The following is a 27,130-nucleotide window of genomic DNA, read 5'->3' as shown; positions in this document are numbered from 1 at the left end:
TTTATTTGTATTTATTTATTTTTTTAAATATTTTATTTATTTATTCATGAAAGACAGTAGAGAGAGAGGCACAGACACAGGCAGAGGGAGAAGCAGGCTCCATGCAGGGAGCCCAATGCGGGACTCGATTGTGGGACTCGATCCGGGGTCTCCAGGATCACGCCCTGGGCTGAAGGGAGCGCTAAACTGCTGAGCCACCCAGGCTGCCCTGTTGTGCCAATTTTAAAAAACAATGCCTAGAGGAGGCAAATTCATAGACACAGAAAGGAGAATAGTGCTCAAAGGGACAGGGAGAAGAGATAAATGGGAAGTAGTGTTTAATGGGTATAGAGTTTAGTTTGGGGAAGATGTAATCAGCTCTAGAGATGGATGGGAGTGATAGCTGCACAATAATGTGAATTTACTTAATGCTACTGAAGTGTACACTTAAAAATGGTTAAAATAATACAGTTTGTTCTATATATTTTACCACAATAAAAAAATAGATGCAGAAGTTACAGGTTTTTACTAAACAAAGGAGTGAATTATAGATTTTTTTTCCAAAATGTCAATTATTGTAAATTCAAAAGCAAATTGAAAGAAGTGTACTTTGTTAATTAGAAGGTGGCATATTTGTAGTAGAAATTATAGAAAACAGTCATGTCGGTAATTCTATATTTATTTAATATACAAAGAACTACTAACCTACCATAGAATTTAGTAATGTGTACATGTGATTTTCTTAAAAAGGAATTTTACTTTAACTCAATTCCAATAGCTATGAAACTGCCATTCAACATAAGAAAATTAACAGTAGTTCATAATATGTAACTGACATACTTTCCTGCTATTTCATTTATTATATTATCTTATACATTTGGGATTTTCAGATCTCAGAGGTACCCGAAGAGGTAATTCTACTTGGCAGGTATAGGATGAGGATGCTTCAGGTCTTACCTTTAAAAAAAAAAAAAAGCAGCAAAAACCAAAATATTAATAAATTCTTTATAGACAGTATTTTTTTCTTGTAAAAGTTCAGAATGGGTAATAGAGTAAATGTTCTTGGCTTTTGAAAAAAAAAAAAACTACCAAAATGATGGAAACCCATTTTTTTTAGAAGAAAAAAGAAAGGGTGGGAGGGAAGGAGGGTAGGGAAAGAACAAAGGAAAGAAGATGTGCTCGCTTCGGCAGCACATATACTAAAATTGGAAGGAAAGAAGATAGAGGGCCAGTGGGAAAGGAAGAGGAAAAAGGAAATATATACAGTTGAGAAGTTTATTCTTTTCTGGAAAGTCAAGTGTCCTCCTCAATTCCCAGAGGCCCCCTGCCTTGGAACTGGCTATATGCCACCTTCCATCACTGTTATATGTGTGTCTTATAAACCTCTGCCCCATTCCCTGCTGGATAGGAAGCGTATTTGGGAAAGAATCTTGTCAAATTTATCATTTTCTCCACTACAATACCTGGGTTCTATGCCTTCACTTAAGAGATACTAAAAAGATATCGATTGTTTGACTAAAACAACTTGAAAAAAAGCTTTCCAAAACTCAGAGGTAAAGGGACAGGCAGCAAATTATGTAATATCTAGCTTAATTATACATTGACCTACTAACAAGGTCCCTTATGAATTAAAATTTAATTATTATTTAAGATTGGTCATGTCACTGAAAGAGAATGTTACATATAGTAGTAATGTGCCACTAATTCAGAAGATATTAAACCACAATCTATTAACCGTTCTCTTGCTTTTAGACATTAAGATTATTTTAAAATTTTTAGTATTTTAAATAATTTTGCAAATATATATTTTGGCTTGAGGGTACTTAAAAAAAAAAAAAAAAAAAGCTCCCTGACCAGGGTGGAGCCCAACACAGGGCTGGAACTTACGACCCTGAGATCAAGACCTGAGCTGAGATCAAGAGTCCACTTAGCCTACTAAGCCACCCAGGTACCCCTGGGGAGTGGGAGGACAATGATGAAGTTGATAGACACACACCTTTTAATCAAATTTAGATTTATTCCTTAGGACTAATTCCAGAAATTGATTTTTTGTAACAAAAAGAAGTTTTATGGCTCTTGACATGCATAATCAAATAGTTTTTCAAAAAGCTATTTTCAGGGGCAGCCTGGGTGGCTCAGTGGTTTAGCGCCACCTTCGGCCCAGGGCGTGATCCTGGAGCCCCGGGATTAAGTCCCATGTCAGGCTCCCTGCATGGAGGCTGCTTCTCCCTCTGCCTGTGTGTCTCGTGAATAAATAAATAAACTCTTAAAAAAAAAAAAGCTATTTTCAGGGGCACCTGAGTAGCTCAGTGGTTAAGCATCTGCCTTTGGCTGAGGTTGTGATTCCGGGGTCCTGGGATGGAGTTCTGCATTAGACTCCCTAGGAGGAACCGGCTTCTCCCTCTGCCCACGTCTCTGCCTTCTCTGTCTCTCATGAATAAATAAATTATATTTTTAAAAAGCTATTTTCAAAAACGGCAAAAACAGTTTGTGTTCCTGCCAATAACATATAAGAATTCCCCTTTTATCACATTCCTATCATAATTTTTTATATTTTTTTAGATTTTATTGTTTATTCATGAGAGACACTGAGAGAGGCAGAGGGAGAAGCACACTTCCTGAGGGGAGCCCAACGTGGGACTTGATCCCAGGACCCTGGGATCATGCTTTGAGCCAAAGGTAGACACTCAACCACTGAGCCACCCAGGCGTCCCTGTATTTTTTAAAATTTACACATTTGAGAGGCACACACTGCTATCTTGTCTTCATTTCTATGTCTTTGATTATTAATGAGGTTGAACATATTTCCAGGTATTTTATTTTTTTTTAAGTTGGCTCCATCCCCAACAAGGGGCCTGAACTCATGACCCTGAAATCAAGAGTCAGATGCTCTTCCCATTGAGCCAGCCAGGCATCCCTATTTTCTAGGTATTTAAAACTGGTTTTGTTGTCTTTTCCTTTTATGAATCGACTATTCCTATCTACAAGGCATGTCTAACCAGTGACTCTGCTTACCAAGTTTTAAAATGTTTCTTAAAATGCTGCACAGCTTTCTCCAGCATGTAGCTAATGAAGTTAGAAGTCTCAGCACTTTCTTCAAGAGGGATCTTGAGTGTGAAGTTGGGGAAGACAGAATGCTTAAGTCTATCATCGTTTCATCTTGTTTGGAAAAATTCCCTTCATGTATGTTTGGAACCATCTAAGAAAAAGGATTACACAGTAAATGATTACTAAACCCCAGTGCACATTCAGGATTAATTTAATAGCACATTAGTCAGGCTAGGCTAGGCTGTGCTGAGGTAACACAGTAGCCCCAATAACCCAATGGTTTCACACGGCAAACATTTCATTCTCCCATATATTTCATGTCCATTTCAGGGACTCTGTCCAGCCTCCACCCCTCAGGACCCTGGTTGACAATGGCATGTCATCTCATGCCTGTAGCATGAGGAACACCTGGCTTTCTTTGTGCCCGTGGCAGAGACAGAGAGTGGATAAGCACACACAGGCCCTTCATCTAAGTCTAGAAATAACCTTTGTCAGTTTGGTTCATGCGGCCAGAACTTGCCACATGGCATCACTTAACAGCAAGAGGAGCTAGAAAATATAAATGAACAGATGGAATGTTTGGTGAGCACAACGGACACTGTCACAAATATTAATATTAATGTGACACACCAAGTTTTATACTGAGTGTTCCTAGGAAATTTACAATTTAGGGTTGCATGTGTGGTTTCTGTGAGAACCAACTGTCTGAAAGTCACGGCGGTTACTCTTCATGAATTCTCAAGTACATATACTTCGATTTCAATAACTTAAATGAAACTGTACTGACATGCAAGTTGATGTAACCTTAAGAGAACTATTTTGAAAATGTTTTCGAATAACCCCCTTATCCTAAAAAAAAAAAACTAAAACAAAATAGTAAGAAGCTAAATAAAAACTGAGAACTTCTTAATTCCAGTTTGTAAAGGAATAGCTAACATGATTTCCCCCCTTTTCCTTCCGGTGACTATAACCCACATGGAAACTGAATAAAGCATTTTTGTCTAGTTTAATGAATAATGATAAAACTAACACCGTGTAACTACAACCTGAGGGTCATCACTTTTTTCACCTGCTGGGATTTGTGCATTCCTCTTCGGTACTTGCTGTTTTATGGCTTTGCACTTTCTGTTACATGATAAAGTAAGAGCTGTTTTAAGAAAAATAACATTTACAGGTAGTTTGGCAAAGTGGTTAAGTCCAGCAATTCTGGAGAAGTTCTACTTGGTTTTGAATTACGGTTCTACTGCTTCCCAGCTGTGTGACCTCAGACAAGTTATTTAACTTCTGTGTGCCTCATCTGAAATATGTGAAAAAACAATACCGGTAGGATCACTGAGAGCATTAAAGGATCTGATGTATGGAAAAAAGTCTTAAAACATTGCCTGACACATAGTAAGTGCTCTTTAGTGACAATGATTATTAGAACAATGTATCCTTGAAAACCAAAATCTTATTTTATATGGAGATTCTTAGGTAGAACTGCCTCTGTTATCAATATAAAGAATTTCAGGTAAGTCTGTTAGCATTACCCAGAGATACTGGAATAGAAGCCAACTGAAGCATAGAATGGAAAATGCTGCTGCTGCTGCTGCTGCTGCTGAAAGCAATGAACTCTTGGCTGTAACTTTTTAAAGACTGAAAGCACTGCTCAAACTTTTCTTCAAATTTTATTCTTCAAGACAAGACCTTTTCCTCATTAGCTGAAAGTGTGTTTGTGAGGATGATCAATTATACTGAATTATTTTACTCTCCTTGGGTATGATCTATCTAATGAAGTAAATGAATCAGAATCAGCTGAGATGGGAGAGTGGTTGTCAGAACCGTTTGTGATGTTTTGCATCACTACTCAAAAACACACATCTTACATATATGTATACACACGTATTTACACACACACACACACACAATGAAAATGAAAGTTCCATGATATATGCATATGATTTGTTAAACACAATGCAGTCTTTCTCTTCTAGTCTGCCCTATTATTCTGTTTTTGTTTGTTCAATGTGCTGGTTGTGACTCTCTAACCTCTCTTGAGCCACACAACCACAACTTTGCAGTCTGAAAGAGACAGAAATAGTAGGACACAGAATGTTTTAGGTCAGATTCCCTGGAAGCAGAGCCTGAGACTGATGCAAGTGATAGATTAAGGGTGGTTTCAGGTGAAATTTTTCGGGGAAATGAGGCAAGCAACAGACAAGAGGAAGAAGCTAATCTAGAATATGGCTTCAGGTGATCTCTGGCTTGCAGCTGCAGGGAGCTCTTAAGTGGCCCCTTGGGCAATCCTTTGGAGAAGGTTTAGGGGCCGGATGAGCAGTTAGCAGCAGCACCAGTGAAAGCTGGCGAAAGGATCCCTGGGTTAAGGCTCTGACTTTACATGCTGCATAAAATACTGCTTCTTCAGTTGCTCTGCCCAGTGATTTTTGTATCCAGCTCTTTTTAGGAACCGGTCAGTAACTAACCTCATCAGGAGTCACTAGCCTGGTGTATTTGTACATAATGGTATGCGTGTTGTGGGAGTGGGGATTGGAGCAGTTGGTCAGAAGAGAAATTCAGTCACTGTTTTATTCTATGCCACAGGAGTTAATTGCCTGAATGTAGGAGACATGGTACAAGTGCAATTTAAGATGGCAATATGTTTTGATGTGAATATTAGTATACAAATATGTTTAATTCTCAAGGTAAGTCAGCAGCTTTTTGTTGAAAAGCTATTGAGAGCTGTAATTTACAAAGTTCTTGCTCTGGATAAAGAATCTATACTAATTGCTCTACAGTCCTCTGTCTTAAGGTATCTTATTTTTATCTCCATTTTTCAAGTAGAAAACTGAGACCTAGAAAGGTTCCAGAACATCCCCAAACTTGCTGCGCTAAGTACCAGTGTCAGCATTTGAACTGTTGCTTCACCTGGAAGTCTTCTCACTTAAAAAGTACATTGTCAGATTTCTTCAAGATTACTGGAATCAGTTAAGTGCATCCCTGTAGCTCTAGGCAGAATTGGCCATGTCTGGATTAGAAAATATTTTGCATTTTAAATTGGTTTTCTTTATAGAGTTTCTTGTTTCTAAGGACATGCACTACATTATATCAAGTCAGCCTCAATACAATCATGATGGAAATATGAATATCCTCCCACAGCTTGTTTTCAAATGCAGAGTGCTTAAGAAGTGAATTAACAGAAAAAAAAATCATAGTATGCACATGGAATCTCCATATCGGTTCTTGGGTCTCTCCCTTACCTTTGTGGAATCAAAGATGTTCTCAGCTCCTGGGGCCTGGTTTGCCAGGTCAGCCACCCAGCCAAATTCCTCTCTCATCTTCTCCATCAGATATGTGGTGTCCTCCAGGTGTTGCTGGGTCATCTGGAGAACCTGGGCATACTGCTGATGGGATATGTTGACCAATTCGAGGGCCTCATCTACTTTTGTGTGTAGTTCAGGTACATCGGGACAGTCTAGCAAAGAAGAAGACAACATGGTAAAGGAAAATGCCCCTGAAATTTGGGGTTGGGTGGTGTGGGTGTAAATTCCAGCCCTTAAACTTTCCATTTCCAGCTTTTGGACCTTGAGTGAATTTTCAATTAGGTAAAACAGGGGTAAATGAAATTACACGGTGAAGTGCCTGCTTCAGGTCAGGCACACCCTGGAGATTTAGCAAATGTTCCTTTTTCTTTTCCTCCTTTCTGTAGTGTTTCTGAAGGGTCATTAGGGCTACTCACTGACATTCTGACCGGGACACATGGGAGATTGTGCTTCTCTGCCACCTTGAAGTTGACTGTGGCAATCTTCAAGGTGATGTGTCTCACTTCTGGAGAAAGCCTATGGAACAGTTCAGGATTTATCCTGTGTCCTTTCCCCTGACGGCAGAACTGGGTTTGCTCCATAGCGTGGAGGCTGCATCACCCTGAGAGGTGCAGGAGGGCCTCCATGCAAGCTGCAGTTGACACAGCACAGAGAAATAGACCCCTGTGCTTACCAGGCACTATGATTCTGCAGCTCTGTGCTATGTTGCACAACAGCCATCTGAACTGAACCAGGATTATAGGAATTTACATAGCTGTGCTGATGAGCAGCTTGATCCTGTGGAAAGATTATCTGAAAGCTATGGAAGTGTCTGTGTGGTAGGGCATTTAGGATCATAAGAGGTTGTTGTTGTGGAAAAAGACCACAGACTCTTTAAACTGTGTCTTTTACCGTTTATCAAAAAGCCTTGCCTTTAGGAAAATAGGGGCAGGAGAGGATCCACTAGCCAGAGCTGGGTGACTGCCTCATCTGAGGTCTTACCTTCAGTTTATTGGTTTCTTTTTGATGCTTAAGATTATAACACAGGATTCCCTGGAACCGCATACATTTTCAGAAATCATTTTGGGATCTTCAGGAGAGGGAGACCCTGGTACTTAGAAGTAGACAAATTTGGGACGCCTGGGTGGCTCAGTCACTTGAACATTCAACTCTTGGTTTTAGCTCAGGTCATGATCTCATGGGTTGTGGGATCTAGCCCCGTGTCAGGCTTCTTGATTGGTGGGGAGTCTGCTTCAAAGGTTCTCTTCTGCTGTCCCTCCCCCTACTCACTTGCTGGCACCTGCTCTCTCTCTCTCTCTCTTAAAATGAATACATCTTTTAAAAAAGTAAACAAATTTGCAGTAACATACGTTGGAAAAGTGATTCAAGATAACATTTTGAGGGGTGCTTTGGTGGCTCAGTCAGTTAAATGTCTCCTTCCGCTCAGATCATGATCCCAAGATCCCGGGATTGGGTCCCACATTGGGTTCCATGCTCAGCAGAGAACCTGCTTCTCTCTCTCCCTCTCTCTCTCTGCCTGCTGTTTTCCTGCTTGTGCTCTCAACCTCTCTCTGCCTGTCTCTTTCTCAAATAAATAAAATCTTTAGGATCTTAGGATTTAGTAGATCTTTAGGATTTTATTTATTTGAGAGAGAGAGAGAGAGAGAGAGAGAGAGAGAGAAAGAGATTGATTCGTGGGGCGGGGGGGGAGGGGCAGAAGCAGACTCCCCACTGAGCAGGGAGCCCACCACGGGGCTCAATCCCAGAACCCTGGGATCACGACCTGAACCAAAGGCGGATGCTTAAGGGACTGAGCCACCCAGGTGCCCCAAAACAAGCTTTAATTTACAAGCACATGTCAAGCCTGCAGTTTGGTCACATTTTCCACTATCTCATTTACTAAGGACCGACCCATGGCCAAGCCCAAATTCATGACTAGAAAAATAAAAACAATAAATATAAAATAAAATATCTCTTGATGGAAGAAACCGTAAATTATTGTGGTTATTTTGTTCTAATCTACTATATATATGTCCCCTTCTGCCTATGAGATTTCCCAGTTTATGCCTATTGTTTTTAAGTAATTATTCATATACCCATATCACTTTCAAAAGAGATCTAGTTTGGGCCGCCTGGGTGGCTCAGCGGTTTGGAGCCTGCCTTCGGCCCAGGGCGTGATCCTGGGGACCTGGGATTGGGTCCCACGTCGGACTCCCTGCGAGGAGCCTGCTTCTCCCTCTGCCTGTGTCTCTGCCCCCCTCTCTCTCTGTGTCTCTCATGAATAAATAAATAAATAATCTTAAAAAAAGAGAGATCTAGTTTAATTAATAATTATATGGTCTCATATAACAAAATGGGCAGGAGACAGAAGTTCCTTGGTAAAATCCCATATGCCTTCCCCTTGTATTAAGAAATGAAATATGACCTAAACAGATGAAGCCCCCACTGTGGCCCCTCCACATCAAAACCTCTCTCTGTCCTCTCATAAGGAAAACTACTATTTTAAATTTGGGAGTATATATACATTGCCAGTAATTGATATGGGAAAAGAGGAAAAGAGTCACAGTAGATCTGTTTAAAATCAGGGCCAAAAATGTATGGTAACTAGTGGGAAAACAAAAAGATTTATGACGTCTTGGAAAATAGTTATCAAACATAAAATTAAGATATAGAAGATCTTATATCTATAATTGTAACAATGTGCTTCATTTTAGAACAAAGAATGAATCAAATGTTGATTGAAGAGGCAAAGTAAAATGTAGAAGAATGGAGTATAAGAGCAAAACATGGAAGCAACTTAAATACACTTAAGGAGAATGGTAAGCTGTGATATGCCTACACAAATAGCAGTGAATTAATGAATTAGAACACGTAGTCAAATGGCTAAATCTCACAAGCTCGACTGTGACAAGCCAAGTTGCCAAAGAATACATAAGCAATAATATTTCTGTTAAGAAAAATTATCCAAAATTTGGAAATAAGGCAGAAGAATGACTACATTCTTTTCAAGGTTACAAGACTAAAGACTCTTTGATTCTCTAGGGAGATCATCTTTTGTTGGATTTACTGTTTCCTGTTGCTCAGGGCCAGATTCTATGAACTTCTATGTACTTAAATGAACGTCTTAAATTGAAAAGCTACAAATGTTTTTTGTCCAGTAGAGATATAAATTATTTTGGTCTAATAGAAAACATCACTGCAAAACTTAGTTTTATTGCTCATTAGAACAGTAACTAGTTTTATATTTAATTTTGCAATCTGACTTCAATGTTCTATCTTTGACTATAAATACCTCAGTCTCTCCTGTACTCCTTTGTGTGTGTGTGTGTTTTTAAGATTTTATTTATTTATTCATGAGAGACACAGAGAGAGAGAGAGGCAGAGACACAGGCAGAGGGAGAAGCAGGCTCCATGCAGGGAGCCTGACACGGGACTCAATCCCGGGACTCCGGGATCATGCCCTGGGCCAAAGGCAGGTGCTCAACTGCTGAGCCATCCAGGTGTCCCTCCTGTACTCCTTTGAAACAGCTTTAACACTTTGCTGATTCCATCATTAATAGGATAAATTAATCTTGACATGTGCTCATTTTATATTTGTATGAGTCATAGTTTTAAACTTAAAAATTATACTTTGACAATATAAAATTAAAAACATGTAAAATGTTGCTATGTATGCTGTGTGTGTGTTATATACATACATGTGACAATAGGATAAAGAAAAGCAAAAAAATAATAAACACTAATATCAGAATAGCAGTTTCCTTTTTGAGGGCATCAAGAGGATGTGCTCTGGAAGGGACACAAAGGGCTTCTTAATCCAGGTTGTAGGCATGTGGGGTTTTTTCTTTTATCCTTTATACGATTATACAAAACGCATTTTATAATCAGTTTTTAAGGTGTATGGGAGTGCAATAGAGCATTCTTTACTTGATGTTTTATCTATGCAGCAGCCAATTCATATTGCATGTATTCTGTGTTATCCGCTCTGCGTATCTGATGCATTGTCTGAAGTATATTGATTATCTGAGGCAATTGTACTATATTATCTGATTTCTTCCATATTTTTTCCAGTTTTATTGAGCAATAATTGCATATTTCACTGTATAAGATTAAAGTATACAGTATGATGTGATTTACATATATTGTAAAATAACTATTGGAATAGATTTAGTTAACGTCCATCATGTCATATACATAAAACAAAAAGGAAACAAAATTTCTCCTTGTGATGAGACTTCTCAAGATCTTCTTACCAACCTTCCTATAAATCACACAGCAGTATTAACTACAATCATGTTGTATATTGTTACCTGCCTTTCACCTATTTATCTTATAACTGAAAGCTTGTACCTCTTGACCACTTTCTTCCGATTCCCTCTCTGCATCTTCTGTATGATTTTATAACAGTCAGGGAGAGATTATTCATCAAAGCTTTCAAATGGATGAAAGGAAGTAAATGATACACAGAGCGGATGTTTGAGTGGGACTATTTTTGTAAGTGATTAGTGTATTTGTGCATATTTTTCTGTTATAAAAACTTATAGGGACATGTGGGTGGCTCAGTCAGTCAAGTGTCTGCCTTCGGCTCAGGTTGTGATCTCAGAGTCCTGGGATCAAGTCTTGCTCCCCACTCCATGAGGAGCCTGCTTCTTCCTCTGTCTCTGCTTCCCTTTCTCCTGTGTCTCATGAATAAATAAAATCTTAAAAAAAAAAACAAAACCAAACAGCTTCTGTTTCTGTATGTAACCTTGTGACTATGACTTAAAAAGCAAAAACTTGAATAATGAAAATCATTAGTATGGTAGATTTATTTATTTTTTAAAGATTTTATTTATTTTTTCATGAGAGACACAGAGAGAAAGAGGTAGAGACACAGGCAGAGGCTCTCTGCAGGAGCCCTATGTGGAACTTGATCCCAGACCTGGATCACGCCCTGAGTCAAAGGCAGATGCTCAATAGCTGAGCCATCCCCGTAAATACTTTAATTTGCAAAACACCTGTATACATAGATATATTATTCCCATTCTTCATGTGATGAAACAGAGGTGCAGAGTCACTTAATTAGCAATGCAAGAGAAATAAGGTCCAGTTTATATTCAACCTTCTTGGTTTTTAGCTTCTCCTTCCTTCAGGGCTTTACTGAGTTAAGAAGCAGAAGCATAGGAATCAAAATTATGGTTTGGCTTTTTAAGAAAATATGTGAGGGGGCAGCCCTGCCAGGTGGGAGGAGTGACTTTAGTTAGGGGTAGGGAGAAGAGATGAAGAGAGGGAGGGAGGACAGAGAAGGCCCAGAGGAGAGAAGGATTTCTCACCACTCTTGGTCAGGTCTGGTGGGGAAAGGCTATGTGGTTTCTGAGGAGGAGCCACTTTACATATTTAATTACTAGTTAACTCACCAACTGGAAAGAGTTAATGCCACTTAAAGGAAAAAAAGCTCACTTGGCTAACAATTTGCTTATACAATAGGAAGACTGCTTCCATGGTGGGCTTTCTTTCTCCTTGCAGTGAGAAGGAAGGAGTACCCTAATTTGCTCCTACTTCTTTTTTGCACACATGAGTGTTTCTTGGTCTTTAACCATAAAAAATTTCACAGGAACAATGAGGGAATTTTAAATTAGAGAAAAGGCAAGTTGACCTTTGGAATAATAAAAGTTTACATACCTACACTGAGCACCCCAGATGGGAATAAGCTGGCAAAAAAAGTGCTCTAAGGAAAGTAAATGAACCCATGATGCTTGTAAAAGTGCATTTTTGACCTCTGACCAGAATGCTATTGAGACACTGGAAAATAATAATTATTTACCTTCCCACAGGTAATCCTGACATTTTTGGCATCTGGCATGAAACTGGAAACATTCTGACAAATTCTGGCCAAATTCTCCATAGGGTCCTCTGTGCTGCACAGGCAATATCTTTGAACTCAGGCTTCCATGGTTAGAATCTGCAGGTAACATAGTGTTTACACATTAATCTCATTAGAGTCTGCATTTTAAAGGTGCGGACATGATGTCATTTATTTTTCTTTTGAAAGTTCTTTCAAAAATCTTTCTGTATTCAGCCATAGGCGGGCATATTGTTGCAGCCATTTGCTAGGACAATTTGACATCTATTAAACATTGCATATATTCTTTGATCCAACAATCACATTTTGGATCACATATATATATTATATATTACATTATATATTATATATAAATATATTTAAATATATATAAAGATTTTATTTATTTATTCATGAGAGAGACAGAGAGAGAGAGAGAGGCAGAGACACTGGCAGAGGGAGAAGCAGGCTCCATGCAGGGAGCCCCTTGTGGGACTCAATGCCGGAACCGCTATTGTTATTTCTGATGTCAATGGATTAACCTGTAGATAATAGGGAACTTTTCTCTTTCAATTTCTATTTAAAACATTTTCTTATAATTGTTTTAATTTTTTAAAGCTATAATTGGGAAGTATATTGGAGTTTCAAAGTACTGGGAACGTCTGTTTCTAAGCTGTTCCTTTTGCATTACATATATATGATGTTATGAATGATGGGTCAGAGATTTAGGAAAATATCTAAAGTTGATCAACTTTTGAGAAAACTTTTTCCTTTTTCTGGAGGAATTAATAATTCATATGAAAATGATGTGAAAAAAATTGTCTAACATAAAATTGACTGTTCTCAACTGTTTCACATTAGGAAACATTTACTATTAATTTACAACCTGATTTTCTCTTATATTAAATCATCAACATTTTAAAATGAAATGTGTCATTTTGAGATGAATTGTGAAGTCTGTTAGTTAAAAACCTGAAGCATTGGCTAGATCATGTGGTGTGTAAGGCAACCATCTCTTTGTTGACTAGAAAGTTTTTTCCTCCCACCTGCCTTTCTGAACCGTCCCCTGTAGAATTGGTAGCGTCCCTTGTCACCCCCACAGAACCCCTGTGAGGAGTTCTGCTGTAGGGCTTGCCTCTGCTTTATGTACTGTTTGCTTTCTTGTCTTCTCTGTTAGATTCCCCTGACTGAGGGAAGGGATTTGCTCTTGTCACTTGAATCATGCCATTCTTTCATAACTTCTTTTGTCATTTCACTTATAATATGGTAATATAATTGTCCAATAATCTGTTTTCCTTTTTCTGGACTGAGCTCCTAAAAGTCAGGGGCTGTGTGATATTCATTGTCTTATTCCCAGCATCTACATTAATATCTGGTATATAGATAAGGGATGGCAAATTACAGATCCATATGACACCAATACTTTCTCCTGTGCCATGGCATCATGGTAGTAACCCATCACAGAGCCTCCAGCCCTTCTAGGCAGCTACTTCTGGTGCCATCCCTCCTATCAATCATCTACTCTCCCTCCGTCTCCCCACTCCACTCAAAGGGGAAATTAAAGTCAGCAAATGTTCTCTAAAGTAGGATTAGAACTCCTATCTCCCAGCATCTGGCACTGCATTAAGCTACTACACCACACAGTTTTATTGAACACAATCTTATCTATCCTATCCAGTCGTTTATAAGGCACGTGAGGCAGCTGCAAGAGCTATTTTATTGTTTTTCAACAGATTCAGGAACTGAGGTTTAGGAAGATCAAAGTAGGAAAGAAATTCTCCCATATGAAGTCTAAAATGAAACCACACTCAAATAAAAATATTAAAAAACAAAATATTTCAGACTTTTTTTTTTCTAAGTAGGCTCCACACCCTTTGTGGGGCTCAACATGGGGCTTGAACTCACACCTCTGAGATCAAGACCTGAGCTGAGATCAAGAATTGAGCACTTAGGGATCCCTGGGTGGCGCAGCGGTTTGGCGCCTGTCTTTGGCCTGGGGCGCAATCCTGGAGACCCGGGATCGAATCCCACATTGGGCTCCCTGCATGGAGCCTGCTTCTCCCTCTGCCTGTGTCTCTGCCTCTCTGTCTCTCTCTGTGTGACTATCATGAATAAATAAATAAAAAATCTTAAAAAAAAAAAAGAATTGAGCACTTAAGCAATGAACTACCCAGACACCCTAATGTTTCAGATTTTTTAATGGTGCCTCTTTTCTTTTAATGATACTCATTATTCAATTTTAGGTGTTTTTCTAATTTTAGTTCTTAGCACAATCATCACAACTAAAGCCCATCCACGAATGTTGTCAGATACACAGCGCTCGCTTGGTCAGTGTTGGCCATTGCAGCTGACAAGAGGCTTGTATTAGTTTCCTGTTGCCATTGCAACAGATTACCACAAATTTTAATGGCTTGAAACAATGCAAATGATCTGGTTCTGGAAGTGAGAAGTCTGAAATGGGTCTCACTGGCCTAAAATCAAGGTCAGCAGGGATTTTTTTTTTCTTTTTCTTTTTCTGGGGGCTCTAAGGGAGAATCCATTTCCTTGCCTTTCCAATTTCAACTATAGTCCTTGGCTCCTGACTCCCTTCCTCTACCCAGAAAGGGCGAGTACTTTTGATGTTACCATCTCCATAGATTCTGTTCTGCCTCCCTCTTCTACTTTTGAGATCCCTTGTGGCCACATGGATAATTCAGAATAATCTCCCCATATTAAGGTCAACTGACAAGCAACCTCAACGCCATCTACAATCTTACTTTCCCCTTCCTGTGTAACACAACAGAGTCACAGGTCCTGAGGATTAGGGTGTAGATGCTTTTGGGCAGCTATTATTCTGTCTACCCAGGGGCAAAGCTCAAAATATCTTCTCATTAGGCAGATTTTCAAGGAGGATTAGGTTTATTGCTCACCTACCACCTGTCCAGAAAAGTGATGGGACTCACTTGCAAATGCCCTATAACCCTTGCCTGACTATTCTTGATAAATAAGCCACATGTGCTCATCTGAGAAGAAAATGTCTCACCTGTTGAGCTAGCTGTGCACTGTCTGCTTAGCGGAGGGACAGCAGAGGAAGGAGGGTATAAGAGTGCAACACACAAGGTGGAAGTTGTGCAGAGGGCCAGCTGAGCTGGGGCTGGTGCTGGGGTGTGAGAATGGGGAGGGAGCTCGGGCAGAGGTTGTGGAAACCTACATTCTTAGTCAGTGGGGTGGGAGGGAGTTGCAGTGATTAGGAAGTTATTTAGATTTCAAAGTCAATGAATCACTATATACTCCTGTGCACATTTGAATGTAACAACCCACGTGTGAGGTTGTATACAGTGTGAAAGATGGGGGGGAGGGCACTATTTTGTTCCAATGAACACATTCTGAATATTATCCCCAAACAGTTGACATCTATTTAAAAATTCAGGCAAAAATTATTTAATATCACCCCAGCATTGATATATTTAGTCTACTGCATTGATGCTTTTCCTGAAGATTGATGAATTTGGAACCTCAGAATAGAATACCAGAAAAAACACTTGACTTACAAGAAAAGTCCTCCAGACCCTGAAATAGAACCCAAAAATGATTCCAGGAATGATGGCCGTTCCCTGTTCATGGAACAATGGGACGGGAAGGATGTCAGCCGTTGTTTTTTGGCTTCAGCTTCTGGTACCGTGAGGTAGGCCCCTTCTACATAGAGACCAGTGATGCAATGTCATGGTAATTTTGAGAATTTGATTCAGATGTTGCCAATTATACTGCTGATATAATTGGAAAATATCTAGAAGGAGTCCATTTCTTTCTACATACAAAAAGCTGTGCATAAATAATATATACAACTTAGAGAATTTGGAGAGAAGGATAAGCCTATGAAACCATCACCACAATCTATGCCATAAACCTATCCATCACTTCCAAAAATGTTCTCCTGCCTTCTTATTTATCATTATTATCATTGTCATTATTAAGAATGTTTAACATAAGATCTACTCTCTTGGGAAATTTTTAAGTATACAGTACAGTATTTTTAACAATAGGCACTAGTCCAGCAAAGTTGGACTTCAAAGTTTTGGACTTATTCATCTTGAATAACAGAAGCTTTGTACGTATCTCTGACCAACATCTCCCCATTTACCCCTCTACTCAGCTCCCAGCAACCCCATTCTGCACTCTGCTTCCATGACTTGGACTAGTTTAGATTCTTGATATAAGTAGTACCATAGAGTCTTTGTCCTTCTGTGTGTGGATTTCTTTAGTTAGTAGAATGCCCTCCAGGCTCATCCATGTTGTTACAAACCGCAGGATTTCTAGGAGCCCACATTATTTTTCATGTCAGAGAGGAGTGTTCTTTCACATGGGCTTGTGGTCTGTAAGATTAAGTCTAAGGAAATGTAGATCCTACCTTAGCCCACGCAGCAACTCTCATTTCTGAGATGCTGTGTTCCAGCCACTCTACAGAAGGCCAAGGAAGGTATCTCCATTGTTTGCAACATGGAATATCTTGGGGCATGTTTGGTATTGGTAGAAGGGAATTCTTATCCTTTACAAACATTCTGATTTCTGTAGTTGAGTTTGTCTGTGAACATCTTCTGTGGTTTTGTGCATAAATGTTACAATTTTAGGGATTATGGCAGTGATGCGGTGGGGGGTGGGTGGGTGGGTTGGCTGTGGAGGACACTAAACGTGACCTGGTTAATAATACATGATACTCGACTCCTACCCACACTGGGAGTTGAGGAGTCAAGACTGATTTTAAGGAAACCCTGTAGTGTTCAAGTAGAATAGAGCTGAGCATACCTACAAGAGTTTTAATAAAGGAGGCAACCAGTTTTTTCAACTTCTCACGCATTTTGTTTCTCAGCTTTGAAAATTTGCTTTAAAAAGAGAGAACTGCCCCACAGGGCTCTTGACAATGATGGAGGAGGGATGGTGTTTGGGTGACTTCAAAGTTTTCTCTAAGAGGCTCTGCAACTTTGATTATCTATAAGTTGTCACTCTTAGAAACATTGTACAATGACTTAGAAATGTCTACTATTTCTAAAGGTAAACAAAGCTTGACCTTAGTATTCACATCTAAGTAAAGATCATCTTTTAATACTTGCCATTGTCTTGTTTTGGTAAATCCTCTATTGCATTCAGCGTCTTGGTGATTGTTGTGCTGATACTGTGATAAATAGAGAGACTGAAATTATAAAACAGCTGGAAGAAGCTGGGAATATCCCAACTTTGCACAGGATCTGCTTTTTTCCTTGGCTCTTTAGATAAAGCTGGAAGAAAGTTAGGCTGCATTAAGTCTGTATCTGACATGAAATATGATTGAAAAGTCTGGTCAAATTCTTGCTGCATCTGTTTGAAGACATTAAGACTTCTGTTAAAGAGAAATCTCACATCCCCAGTCAGCTGGCTGAACACATTCTCGATTTGAGCTACTTGTGCATCCTCCTCAATGAACTTTTCACCGACAGGGAGATCTTTTTCATTATCCTCATCAAAAGGAAACAGGTATTGATATATATTCCTGAAAAACTGTTCGACCTGTAGGGTAGAGCATAAAAATGGAATAAGAAATTCATTTTCTTTCTGGACCATCTTTTTTAAAAAAAATCAATTTTATTATATTATTTTTAAATGGAAGGATAATTGACCTGGATAATTTCTTATTGTAAATTTTAAAGTCAACTTACAGTGGTCGTTGTAAATCAAAAACAATTCTGGGCAAGCTAGGAAAAGGTGACTCATTTTAAGATAATTTATTAACATTCTTGTACCTTTAACTTTGATCTGAAATTCTTCCTTGTTTTTACATGCCTACCAAATACCTAAAAAGGCCATATTTTTAATATTGTTGACAAGCCACAGCCTGATGTACAGGCAGTAGTTGACATGCCATGGTCTAAAGGTATGGTACTGTGTCGGTTGCCCCAAAACTGTGAAGAAAGCTCTTGTCTTTCACCTCTGTCTTAGGGCTTAGGGTTCTTTGTGGGTTTTTTTGTTTGTTTGTTTTTGGTTTGTTTGATTCAGTGGAACATCGTTAGTGCCTTTATGGTCTCCTCTTTCTTGTCTCATAAATTAGTCCATGGAAAGGAAAAGGTAAACACATTCACACTGAATTATAGATGCCTGATAGAGTTAAATAGGTTACTTAGGGATGATTACATATTAGTAGTGATCAACACCGTCCTTGGCTATAGTCAAAGAAATGAAGCTGTGATTGCAGAATTTTACACTCCACGGGAGAGTATTTTTCAGCAATCATACCGTGCTGTACATCTATATGGTACCTAAGTTTGTGCAAGAACACAGCTGCCCTTCTATGGTAATGATGTGGCCACGTTGAATGTTATGGAGCATACCAACTATCAAACATCACAGATGTAGCATCCCAGTGCTATTCAAAGAATTCCCCAAGAATTCTTAGATTACTCGTGCCTTCCTCAAAAAGTAATCTGGGTAGTTTGTCTGCCCTTCTCTCTGCCAGCTTTTATTTACCAGAATCGATGCATAAAAACAAACTTTAAAGTCCCAAGAAATTTTTATAAAGTCACACAACTGGCAGAGACAGGAATGGTTTCCAAATCTCCTGACTTCCAGTCAGTGCTCATTCACTGGATTCTGGTATTTTGGAGAGTGACAGTGGCTATAAAAATAGAACAGATGCAATTAACAGTGGAGGCAAATTAACTTGGCAAATGAATTGTCCTAGGGGTTGCTCCCTCTTTAATTGGGTATGGCACTGCCAAGCCAGGAACATACTCTAATTAGATCATGCTCTGATATGGAGAGGGAAATTTCGCTGGATTTCATATTCAGCTCATGTCTTGAAGGGACGAGAAATTCAGGCCAATACAATAGGAGCCTTTTATGGGGCAGAGCTCATCCTATTCAGGTCACCACCCTCTGCGATTCCCTCTGCCCAGATGGTAGCCAAAGGGAACAAAAAAGCAAACATGCCAGTCCTATTAGACATGCACAGATATGGCTAAAGAGGACATGAATGTGTACACATGTGTGTGTTGCCGTAAGAGGGCAAACCTATCAAAGGAGAGATTCAGAAATCCTAGAATTTCTTCAAATCTTTGGCCTCCAGGGAAAAAATTAAAGCAGGTTAAAATCAGAGACTATAATACTATTATTCAGAATGCAACTCAGCATTTATTAGATACCTACAATGCTTCATTGAAGACAGATAACTTATGGTTCCTGCCCTCAAAGAGCTTACAATCTAGTGGGAACCTATTCATAAATAAGAGGCAGAAAGATTCAGAGTGTTTCTGAGAGAGATACATATAGTGTCACTGAAGGGAGAAACAAACACCAAATGGCTGTTTTATCTTATAAATTGAATGTACAGAGGTGGTTCATACATAAGCAAGCATGAATGTTAGATTCTAGATTCCAAAAGGCCAATATCCGGTCAGGCATCTCTATTCTAAATAATGAAATAAATTATTTTTTAAAAATTAAGCTGGCCTAAGTACCTTAAGAATTCTGAAACCTTGAGCTCTGTTTTTCCCTTACCGTGTTTTTCATAGAGGACCAACTAGGTTGGCAGGTTGTGTGAAATCTCATGCAGTTACTCTCCAGGCAGGACTTGCATTCATCCCAGGAATCTGTCAAAGACACCTGGCATAGAGTTTCTTCTTCTTCCAGATGTTCCTGAACTTCATTCATGAGTTTCAGGGCTTCCTAATTAAAAAATAGACACAAACACCCTATTCCGTTGCTTAATTCTGTGTGTAGAATCACCTTAGCTGATTTCACCCTTTAGAAAATATGCATATTCTGATGTACTCCTTCATTCTTTCTTCTGGCCCCTAGCTGCTGACAGATCTACTTGAATCAACCTTTCTGTTTAAGGAAACCGCACTGATTGATCCCTACTCACAACTGCAGGGGATCCCTGGGTGGCTCAGCGGTTTCCCGCCTGCCTTCGGCCCAGGGTGTGATCCTGGAGTCCCGGGATCGAGTCTCACGTCGGGCTCCCTGAATGGAGCCTGCTTCTCCCTCTGCCTGTGTCTCTGCTTCTCTCTATATGTATCTCTCATGAATAAATAAATAAATAAAATCTTAAAAAAAAAAAACTGCAAATCTTACCCGTCTATTCATTTGTCCATTCAACAAATTTATTTATGTATTGGGTACTTGTTATGGGATGGACATTACACTAGATGTGGGTGAACCATGACATGGTCCCCACTCTGGAGGACAGCAATAATTTACTTGTTTACTTGCCTTTCACATCTAGTTCTTGGAAGATGTGGAAAGTAGGCTTTAAGGCTTATAAAGCTTAGAAATTTATTTCCTTTATTTATGCTGCCTTTAATTTTTGAATGTGCTTAAACATTGCAAGGAAGTGCAATTCTTGAATCATATCTGCCTAGCAAATTACACTCTAATTGCAGAAATGCTGTGTTGGCAGTGAGGTTGAAGATGGGGGCGGGGTGGAGGGTGGGGGGGAGGGGTTTTTTTCTTCTCATCTGTATTCCAAGTACTCCCTCTCCTGGTGATTTGCTGTAATATCCAGGTTCCACTCCGGGTGATGGTAAGAGACAGCTGTCCCTGAGAACCTCAACTCTACGCCAGGACCTTCCCTCAAGACCAGCACCCCTGCCTAAACCCCTGGCCTCCTTGCAAGTGTGGACTTTTAAAGACTGGCTCCCTCTAAGCTGGAGACCTAGTGCAGGGGAATGATGATGTATAACAGATTCCTCCATAAAATAGTCTCAAGCTAACAGTGACTCCCTTAGGTAAAAATCACATGAGGGAGCAAAATTTCTGTACTTAAAACTGATTTAGGTTGCATTTTTACCTAATGGAAGAGAAAAAGAAATCACCCTTCCCTGGCATATTAAGCCCAATGAACCACTTGGCCACTGAGAATCTTTTGAGGATTTTCTTACCTCCTTGGTCATTGCAGAACGATTTTGGATTCCTACAACTTCTCAAGAAAGTTACCCTACCACAGCAGGAAACAATACTTCCCACACTTCCTCAGTCAGTCCTCGTTTTAAATATCCTGTTCATTGTGACCATAAACCGAAACCCCAATGTTTCCAATTCCAAACTACACTAGCTGTGTACCTTTGGGCAAATTACTTAACATCTCTGAGCCTCAGTATCTTCCTTAGCAAATAGGAATAGCAATAGGCTTTACTACTTAAGGATTTGTATTGAGATAAGCAAGCAAGGCACCTAGTGTTTGATTATCTGATTTCTTTCCAATCACCTCCAAGAGCACAGCAAAAACCAATTCCCAAATCACATGTTACAAGCTTGGGTAATGAAATGTCATGGAGGAAGAGCTCTGGTTTAGGAAAGCCCTGCCCATTCCTTCCGTTTCTCCTAAATGTCCCGCCCACTGATTATTCCTGTAGTTTACAGTTTATCAAAGTCCCATATAAACTTGGTGTGAGGGTCAAATCACTTTAAGCCACCCTGGAGTTTCCTACTTCTGATTCGTTTCAGATACTCTCACTAAATATTACTAGGGAGGGGCTGCAGAGGAGTCCCTAATGACACTGGCTCACCTGAGGACATAGGTGGTGCTCTGTAGTAGGGAGACAGGGGCACCAGTCTCATATTTGCTAAGTCATAATTTGTCCTCAGTTTAAAGTAATTTTAGGGAGGCTCAGAGTTAAGTTTTTCCATTTTTAAATGGACTTTTTGAGTGTCCAGGCCTTAAGAGTATGTCAATGAATTTTTATATAATAAGAAGGCTTTTTAAAAAAGATTTTATTTATTTATTCATGAGACACACAGAGAGAGGCAGAGACATAGGCAGAGGGAGAAGCAGGCTCCCTGTGGAGAGCCCGATGTGGGACCCGCTCCCAGGACCCTGGGACCTGAGCCGAAGGCAGATGGATGCTCTACCACTGAGCCACCTGGGCGTCCCAATAAGAAAGTTTTTTTTTTTAATTTTTATTTATTTATGATAGTCACACACAAGAGAGAGAGAGAGGCAGAGACATAGGCAGAGGGAGAAGCAGGCTCCATGCACCAGGAGCCCGATGTGGGACTTGATCACGGGTCTCCAGGATCACGCCCTGGGCCAAAGGCAGGCACCAAACCGCTGCGCCACCCAGGGATCCCCCCAATAAGAAAGTTTTTAAGAAAAAAAATTCTAACTAGTTCTTGGGATTCCTGGGGCCAGAACTGAAATCCACATTTGCTTGGTTGACCCACCCCTAACTAGAGCATTCTTTTCATAGTTTTACACCCTTGGCTTGTAGGGAGGCTGGGGAAAGAGAGAAAAACAGTCATTGGGTCCCAGAGACACAGCACTGCCAGCCGACTTAGTCCCCAGTCATTCATTACAGTGTCGGGTTAGCACGGTCACCAACATCATGAGCCTCAGTTTCCTTAGCTGTAAAGTGACATTAATGGTTTACACAGATGTTGGAAGGATTTTGTGTGATATTGGGTTTTATAAAGGGCCTGTAAATGATATCTAGCATCATTATTCCCAGGGGCCAGATCACAAGCCTACCAGGGAGGAATCTAGCCTGGGGAGAGGGCTTCCACATTTTCCTCAGAAGGAGCTATTTTTGGTTTCCTTAAATCTTTTGCTTGTCCTGCCCAAAGGGAGGAGGGCTTGCAGCTGTTAGTCAGGTGGTCTTTCCTTGCTAGGAACCCTGTGTGACAAGGCTGGTAGGTGTGGACACAATATTAACCAGTTTGGTGACAGGCTCATGGATAGTTTTGGGGGGGTCAGCCTGTCACAGCCCTGCTCCAGAGCCTTGAGGGATGGCCAGAGGCCACTGTGCTCAGAAATAAAGAATTCCAGCAGCTGTCTGTGCTGTGGGGGCCCTCAATGTATACATATCTATAGGTATAGGCGTAGGGGGAAATATTAAAACTTCTATTTTTATGTTTTAATTTAAAAATTGGGGATGCCTGGGTGGCTCAGCGGTTGGTCATCTGCCTTTGGTTCCGGGCGTGATCCTGGGGTTCTGGGGTCAGGTCCCGCATGCATCAGGCTACCTGCATGGAGCCTGCTTCTCCCTCTGCCTGTGTCCCTGCCTCTCTGTCTCTCTGTGTCTTCATGAATAAATAAAATCTTTTTATTTTTATTTTTTTTATTTATGATAGTGAGAGAGAGAGAGAGAGAGAGAGAGAGAGAGAGAGACAGAGACACAGGCAGAGGGAGAAGCAGGCTCCATGCACCGGGAGCCCAACGTGGGATTCGATCCCGGGTCTCCAGGATCGCGCCCTGGGCCAAAGGCAGGCGCCAAACCGCTGCGCCACCCAGGGATCCCTGAATAAATAAAATCTTAAAAAAAAAAATTGATGGCAGGGGGAGGAAAAGCGGGAGTTGTTCAATGGGTATAGAGTTTCAGTTTTGCCAGATGGAAGGAATTCTGGAGTGGTTGCACAGCGGTGTGTAGGTACTTAGCAACTATTGAATTATAATACATAAAAATGGTTAAGATTATATGTTATGTGTGATTTAGCACATTTACACCTTCCTAAAAATAGAATTTAAAAGTAATTTACTCTCAATGTTAAAATTTAAAGTGTTTTCCAAGTTATTTTTGCTACAGTTTTGATTTCTTTTTTGATTTAAGGGTAAAGCTGGAAAATAATTTTTAAAAAATAATTGAATTGTTTTGAATGTTATGTTCATTGTTAATGGTATTAAACTAGGAGCCATGTAATGTTCATAATTTAGAAACATATTAAACTTCATACTGTAACATATGAACACTTTTTAACATCCTCTTATGGACATTTGGATGTATAATTGACCCTTGAAAACATGGGTTTGAATGCATGAGTCCACTTATATGTGGATTTTTTAAATAAATACAGGACAGTACTGTAAGTGTATTTTCTCTTCTTTATGATATTCTTAATATTTTTTCTTTATTGTGGGAATATAGTATATATTACATATAACAATACAAAATATCTATTATTTGACTGTTTATATTATTGATAAGGCTTCTGTCAATAAGACTATTAGTAATTCCATCTTGGATGAGTCAAAAGTTATATGCAGATTTTTGACTGGAGGTCAGCATGCCTTACCCCTGCATTGTCGAGAGTCAACCTGTATTGCATACTTCCCATTGGTATGGTAGACAGTTTGCACTGCAGCTATCAAGTAAAGGCATTTGAATAAAGAAATTGATTAGGCTGATGTACTATTTTCTACACACTGGTGCTGTCTTGTGGTACTTATGTCAGACCACTGCATGTTGCCAACTGGTCAGGAGGACACTGGGAAAGTGGGGTACTCCATGATCCAGGAGCATGGTTCCCTCTCTCTTTATTCCCTTGGAGCTGATTGCTAGTTTAAGAGGAAGCAGGTAAATGATCATTTTATTATCTAGTTTTAACTAACCTAACACTCAGATTTAAAAATATGAATAATTTAGGGTCACGTGAACAAGAAGCAAAAGGCAGAGCTGATACTTCTTCATGATAAGCTCTTTCTTTATTGGTCACATGACAAAGCCCAACCATGATCTAATCAGATCTGGTAATTGGCTAAAAAATTTCAAAATACTATCCAGAAGATTATTTGAAATACGGACTTAATATCCACCCTGGCTAGTGCTGAATCTCACCCCAAATGTATTTTATGCCTTGAGATATTAATGGTAGCAATTCATGTGTCTAATTTATAAATAAATTAATGTGCCTAGATTTAGGAGTGAACGCTAATAATAATTTTAATAACAGGGACGGGAGATCAAAAACCATAGAGACTACAGATCTAGCCAAAAACTGCTGGAACAGTTTTGAGTTTATATCTGAAGTCAGAAGGGACTAAGGATAAAGTCTTTTTAAGAAAGTAGCACTTTCCCAATAGAGACAAATCCTCCAAATTCCTGGATTTGGAGTTCTTTGCAAAGGTCTACTCTGCTAGGACTGTGTTCTTGGAAGAAATTTGAAATTTCCTTCAAACTTTTCTTCCACTAAGAGTTGCTGTCCAAAAAAAAAAAAAAAGTTGCTGTCCAGAAAATCCATTATTAGGGGAAAGAAGTAATTTATCAATTGCACTAAGAAATACAGTATTTATGACCTAGCTGTATTTAAGAACAGGTGTTATTCTCAATTACTGTACCTGCTTTTCTTCTTTGCATTTCTTCAGGGTTTTCATCAGATTGGTATGTTCCTCCTCTCTTCTTTCCATCATGATTTTCATCTGCTTCATACCAATCAAAGCTTTCTTCACCTCTTCATCTACATCTATGTCTCCAGCCTCAGAAAAACCTGAAAGATATGTTGCAGTTTTTTCCTTTGAGATTTGATCAGATTAGAATGTATCAGAATTACAGAGAGTTCACCAAAATTTCATGTCTCCTAAATACTTTACTCAGCATCAAACCCTGAAACCAGATCACAATGAATTGGCTGTTGGCTGCCACATGGACACAGCTGCCACATAGATAATACCTTCTATTCCTCGCTTCTGAGCTCCTAGAGAAGTCAGAGTTCATTTAACCTCATTCTTGTCCCTTTCCTCAGGGCCTGTTTCCATTTATCCATTTTTTCTCTTTCACTTAAAACTCAAGTGTTTATATTAGAAAAAATTCAAATTTTCTTCACAGACAATTTATATTAAATGCCCAACTGGGAACCTCAAACACAGTGAACAATTTCCCTTTCTTTCAGCTTCAATTGCCTTCCCAGGAGGCATCAAACCTAGAAAGTAAAAAAAAAAAAACAAAAACAAAAAAACAAAAACAAAAAACCTAGAAAGTATCTCACATAATGCAAGATTCTTTAATAACCTACCAGAAATCTCTTATGCACCTTTTTTTTAAAAAATAAATTTTTTTAAAGTATTTTATTTATTTATTTGACAGAGAGAGCGAGCGAGAGCGAGCACAAGCAGCAGAAGCAGCAAGCAGAGGGAGAGGAAGAAGCAGGGGCTCCCTGTAGAGCAGAGAGCATGATGCAGGGCTAGATCTCAGGACCATGGGGCCTTGACCTGAGCCAAAGGCAGGTCTGAGCTGCCCAGGCGCCCCTTTTATATACCTCTAGTAAACTGGTAGTGGACGTGAAATTCATTGTCATTCTCTCTTTGCAATAGTCATTGTGGCTTCCAAAGGACCTTATTCTTGCTACCAAATTTAATTATAGACAACCATAAAGCAACATTTTAACAAATTTATTTTTCTAAGCCTTCAGTTCCGAAAGCATTTATTATCAAGCAGAGGTCACAAGTTAATGAGCATAGACTGACCAGATTTGATGTCATTATAACCCGTTCTTTCACTATCGCAAGAATAACTGCACAGATTATTTTAATTGTTTAAATTTTTCAAATGCTAGAAAAGAATTTCACTGTTAATTAAAACTGTGCTGAGAGGACACCAAACATCTGGATGATACCAAGAAATGCAGTGCAAAAGTTGGCAAGTTTTATCTATGCGATAGCAAACATCTGGATATGTGAACGTTCTCAGATACTCGACTGGAATTTTCTGTTTTTATTCCAGATGTTTGGCGTCATGTCTATTTGGTTTAAGTGCCTAGAGAACATCTTACCGTGAAACTAGAAGGCCGTAATGAATATGGTTATCTCTCTGCTGTAAATCACTGTAAATGCCAGCAGGACATGCAAACATACAAGCAGGACACCGTGCAGAAGATAAAGAAACCAAACGTACCCTTCAGGTTTCCATGCATATCAGTTTTGTCCTTCCAAGTAGGTGCACAGTGAAAATCTTTCAGCCATAGCAGATACACAGTAAACACCAAGAGTGATGGCTTCATGTTCCTGCTGTTACTGCAAAAGAAAAATAAACCTGTACCAAATGCCTTCCATTAGGTTAGTTTTTGCCAGCATCAATTGAAAACACATGGTGATCCAAAGCATTTTTCTGTCAATTTTTCTTTATAACTTTAGACAAGTTATGCTAATATGCCTGAGACATAAGGAGATTTGGAATATAAATTTTAAAAAAGAGAATCCAAGTCCCTATTTTGTTTACATTCTTTATGGCAGTTAAATGAGGTCATCATCTGAAGTATTTGAACTTTAAGACAACGAATAGTATAGATCATA

At 39.4% G+C, this 27,130-nt stretch overlaps 1 protein-coding gene across 1 annotated transcript; it reads right to left on the bottom strand.

Annotated features, from left to right (window-relative positions):
* Window positions 1–2,990: 2,990 nt before the first annotated feature.
* CLUL1 (clusterin like 1) lies at window positions 2,991–26,838 on the bottom strand. The gene is given in 8 exon segments (XM_055323551.1): window positions 2,991–3,103; window positions 3,106–3,178; window positions 6,264–6,478; window positions 12,109–12,246; window positions 17,214–17,646; window positions 19,630–19,797; window positions 25,181–25,329; window positions 26,733–26,838. Coding segments are annotated over 8 exon segments (1,395 nt in total).
* Between the last annotated feature and the right edge of the window lie 292 nt (window positions 26,839–27,130).

The sequence above is a fragment of the Nyctereutes procyonoides genome, unplaced genomic scaffold (assembly GCF_905146905.1).
Source record: "Nyctereutes procyonoides isolate TBG_1078 unplaced genomic scaffold, NYPRO_anot_genome, whole genome shotgun sequence".
In the NCBI taxonomy this organism is placed as follows: domain Eukaryota; kingdom Metazoa; phylum Chordata; class Mammalia; order Carnivora; family Canidae; genus Nyctereutes; species Nyctereutes procyonoides.
Note: the sequence above shows the minus strand (reverse complement) of the source record. Positions and strands in the feature narration are given on the sequence as shown.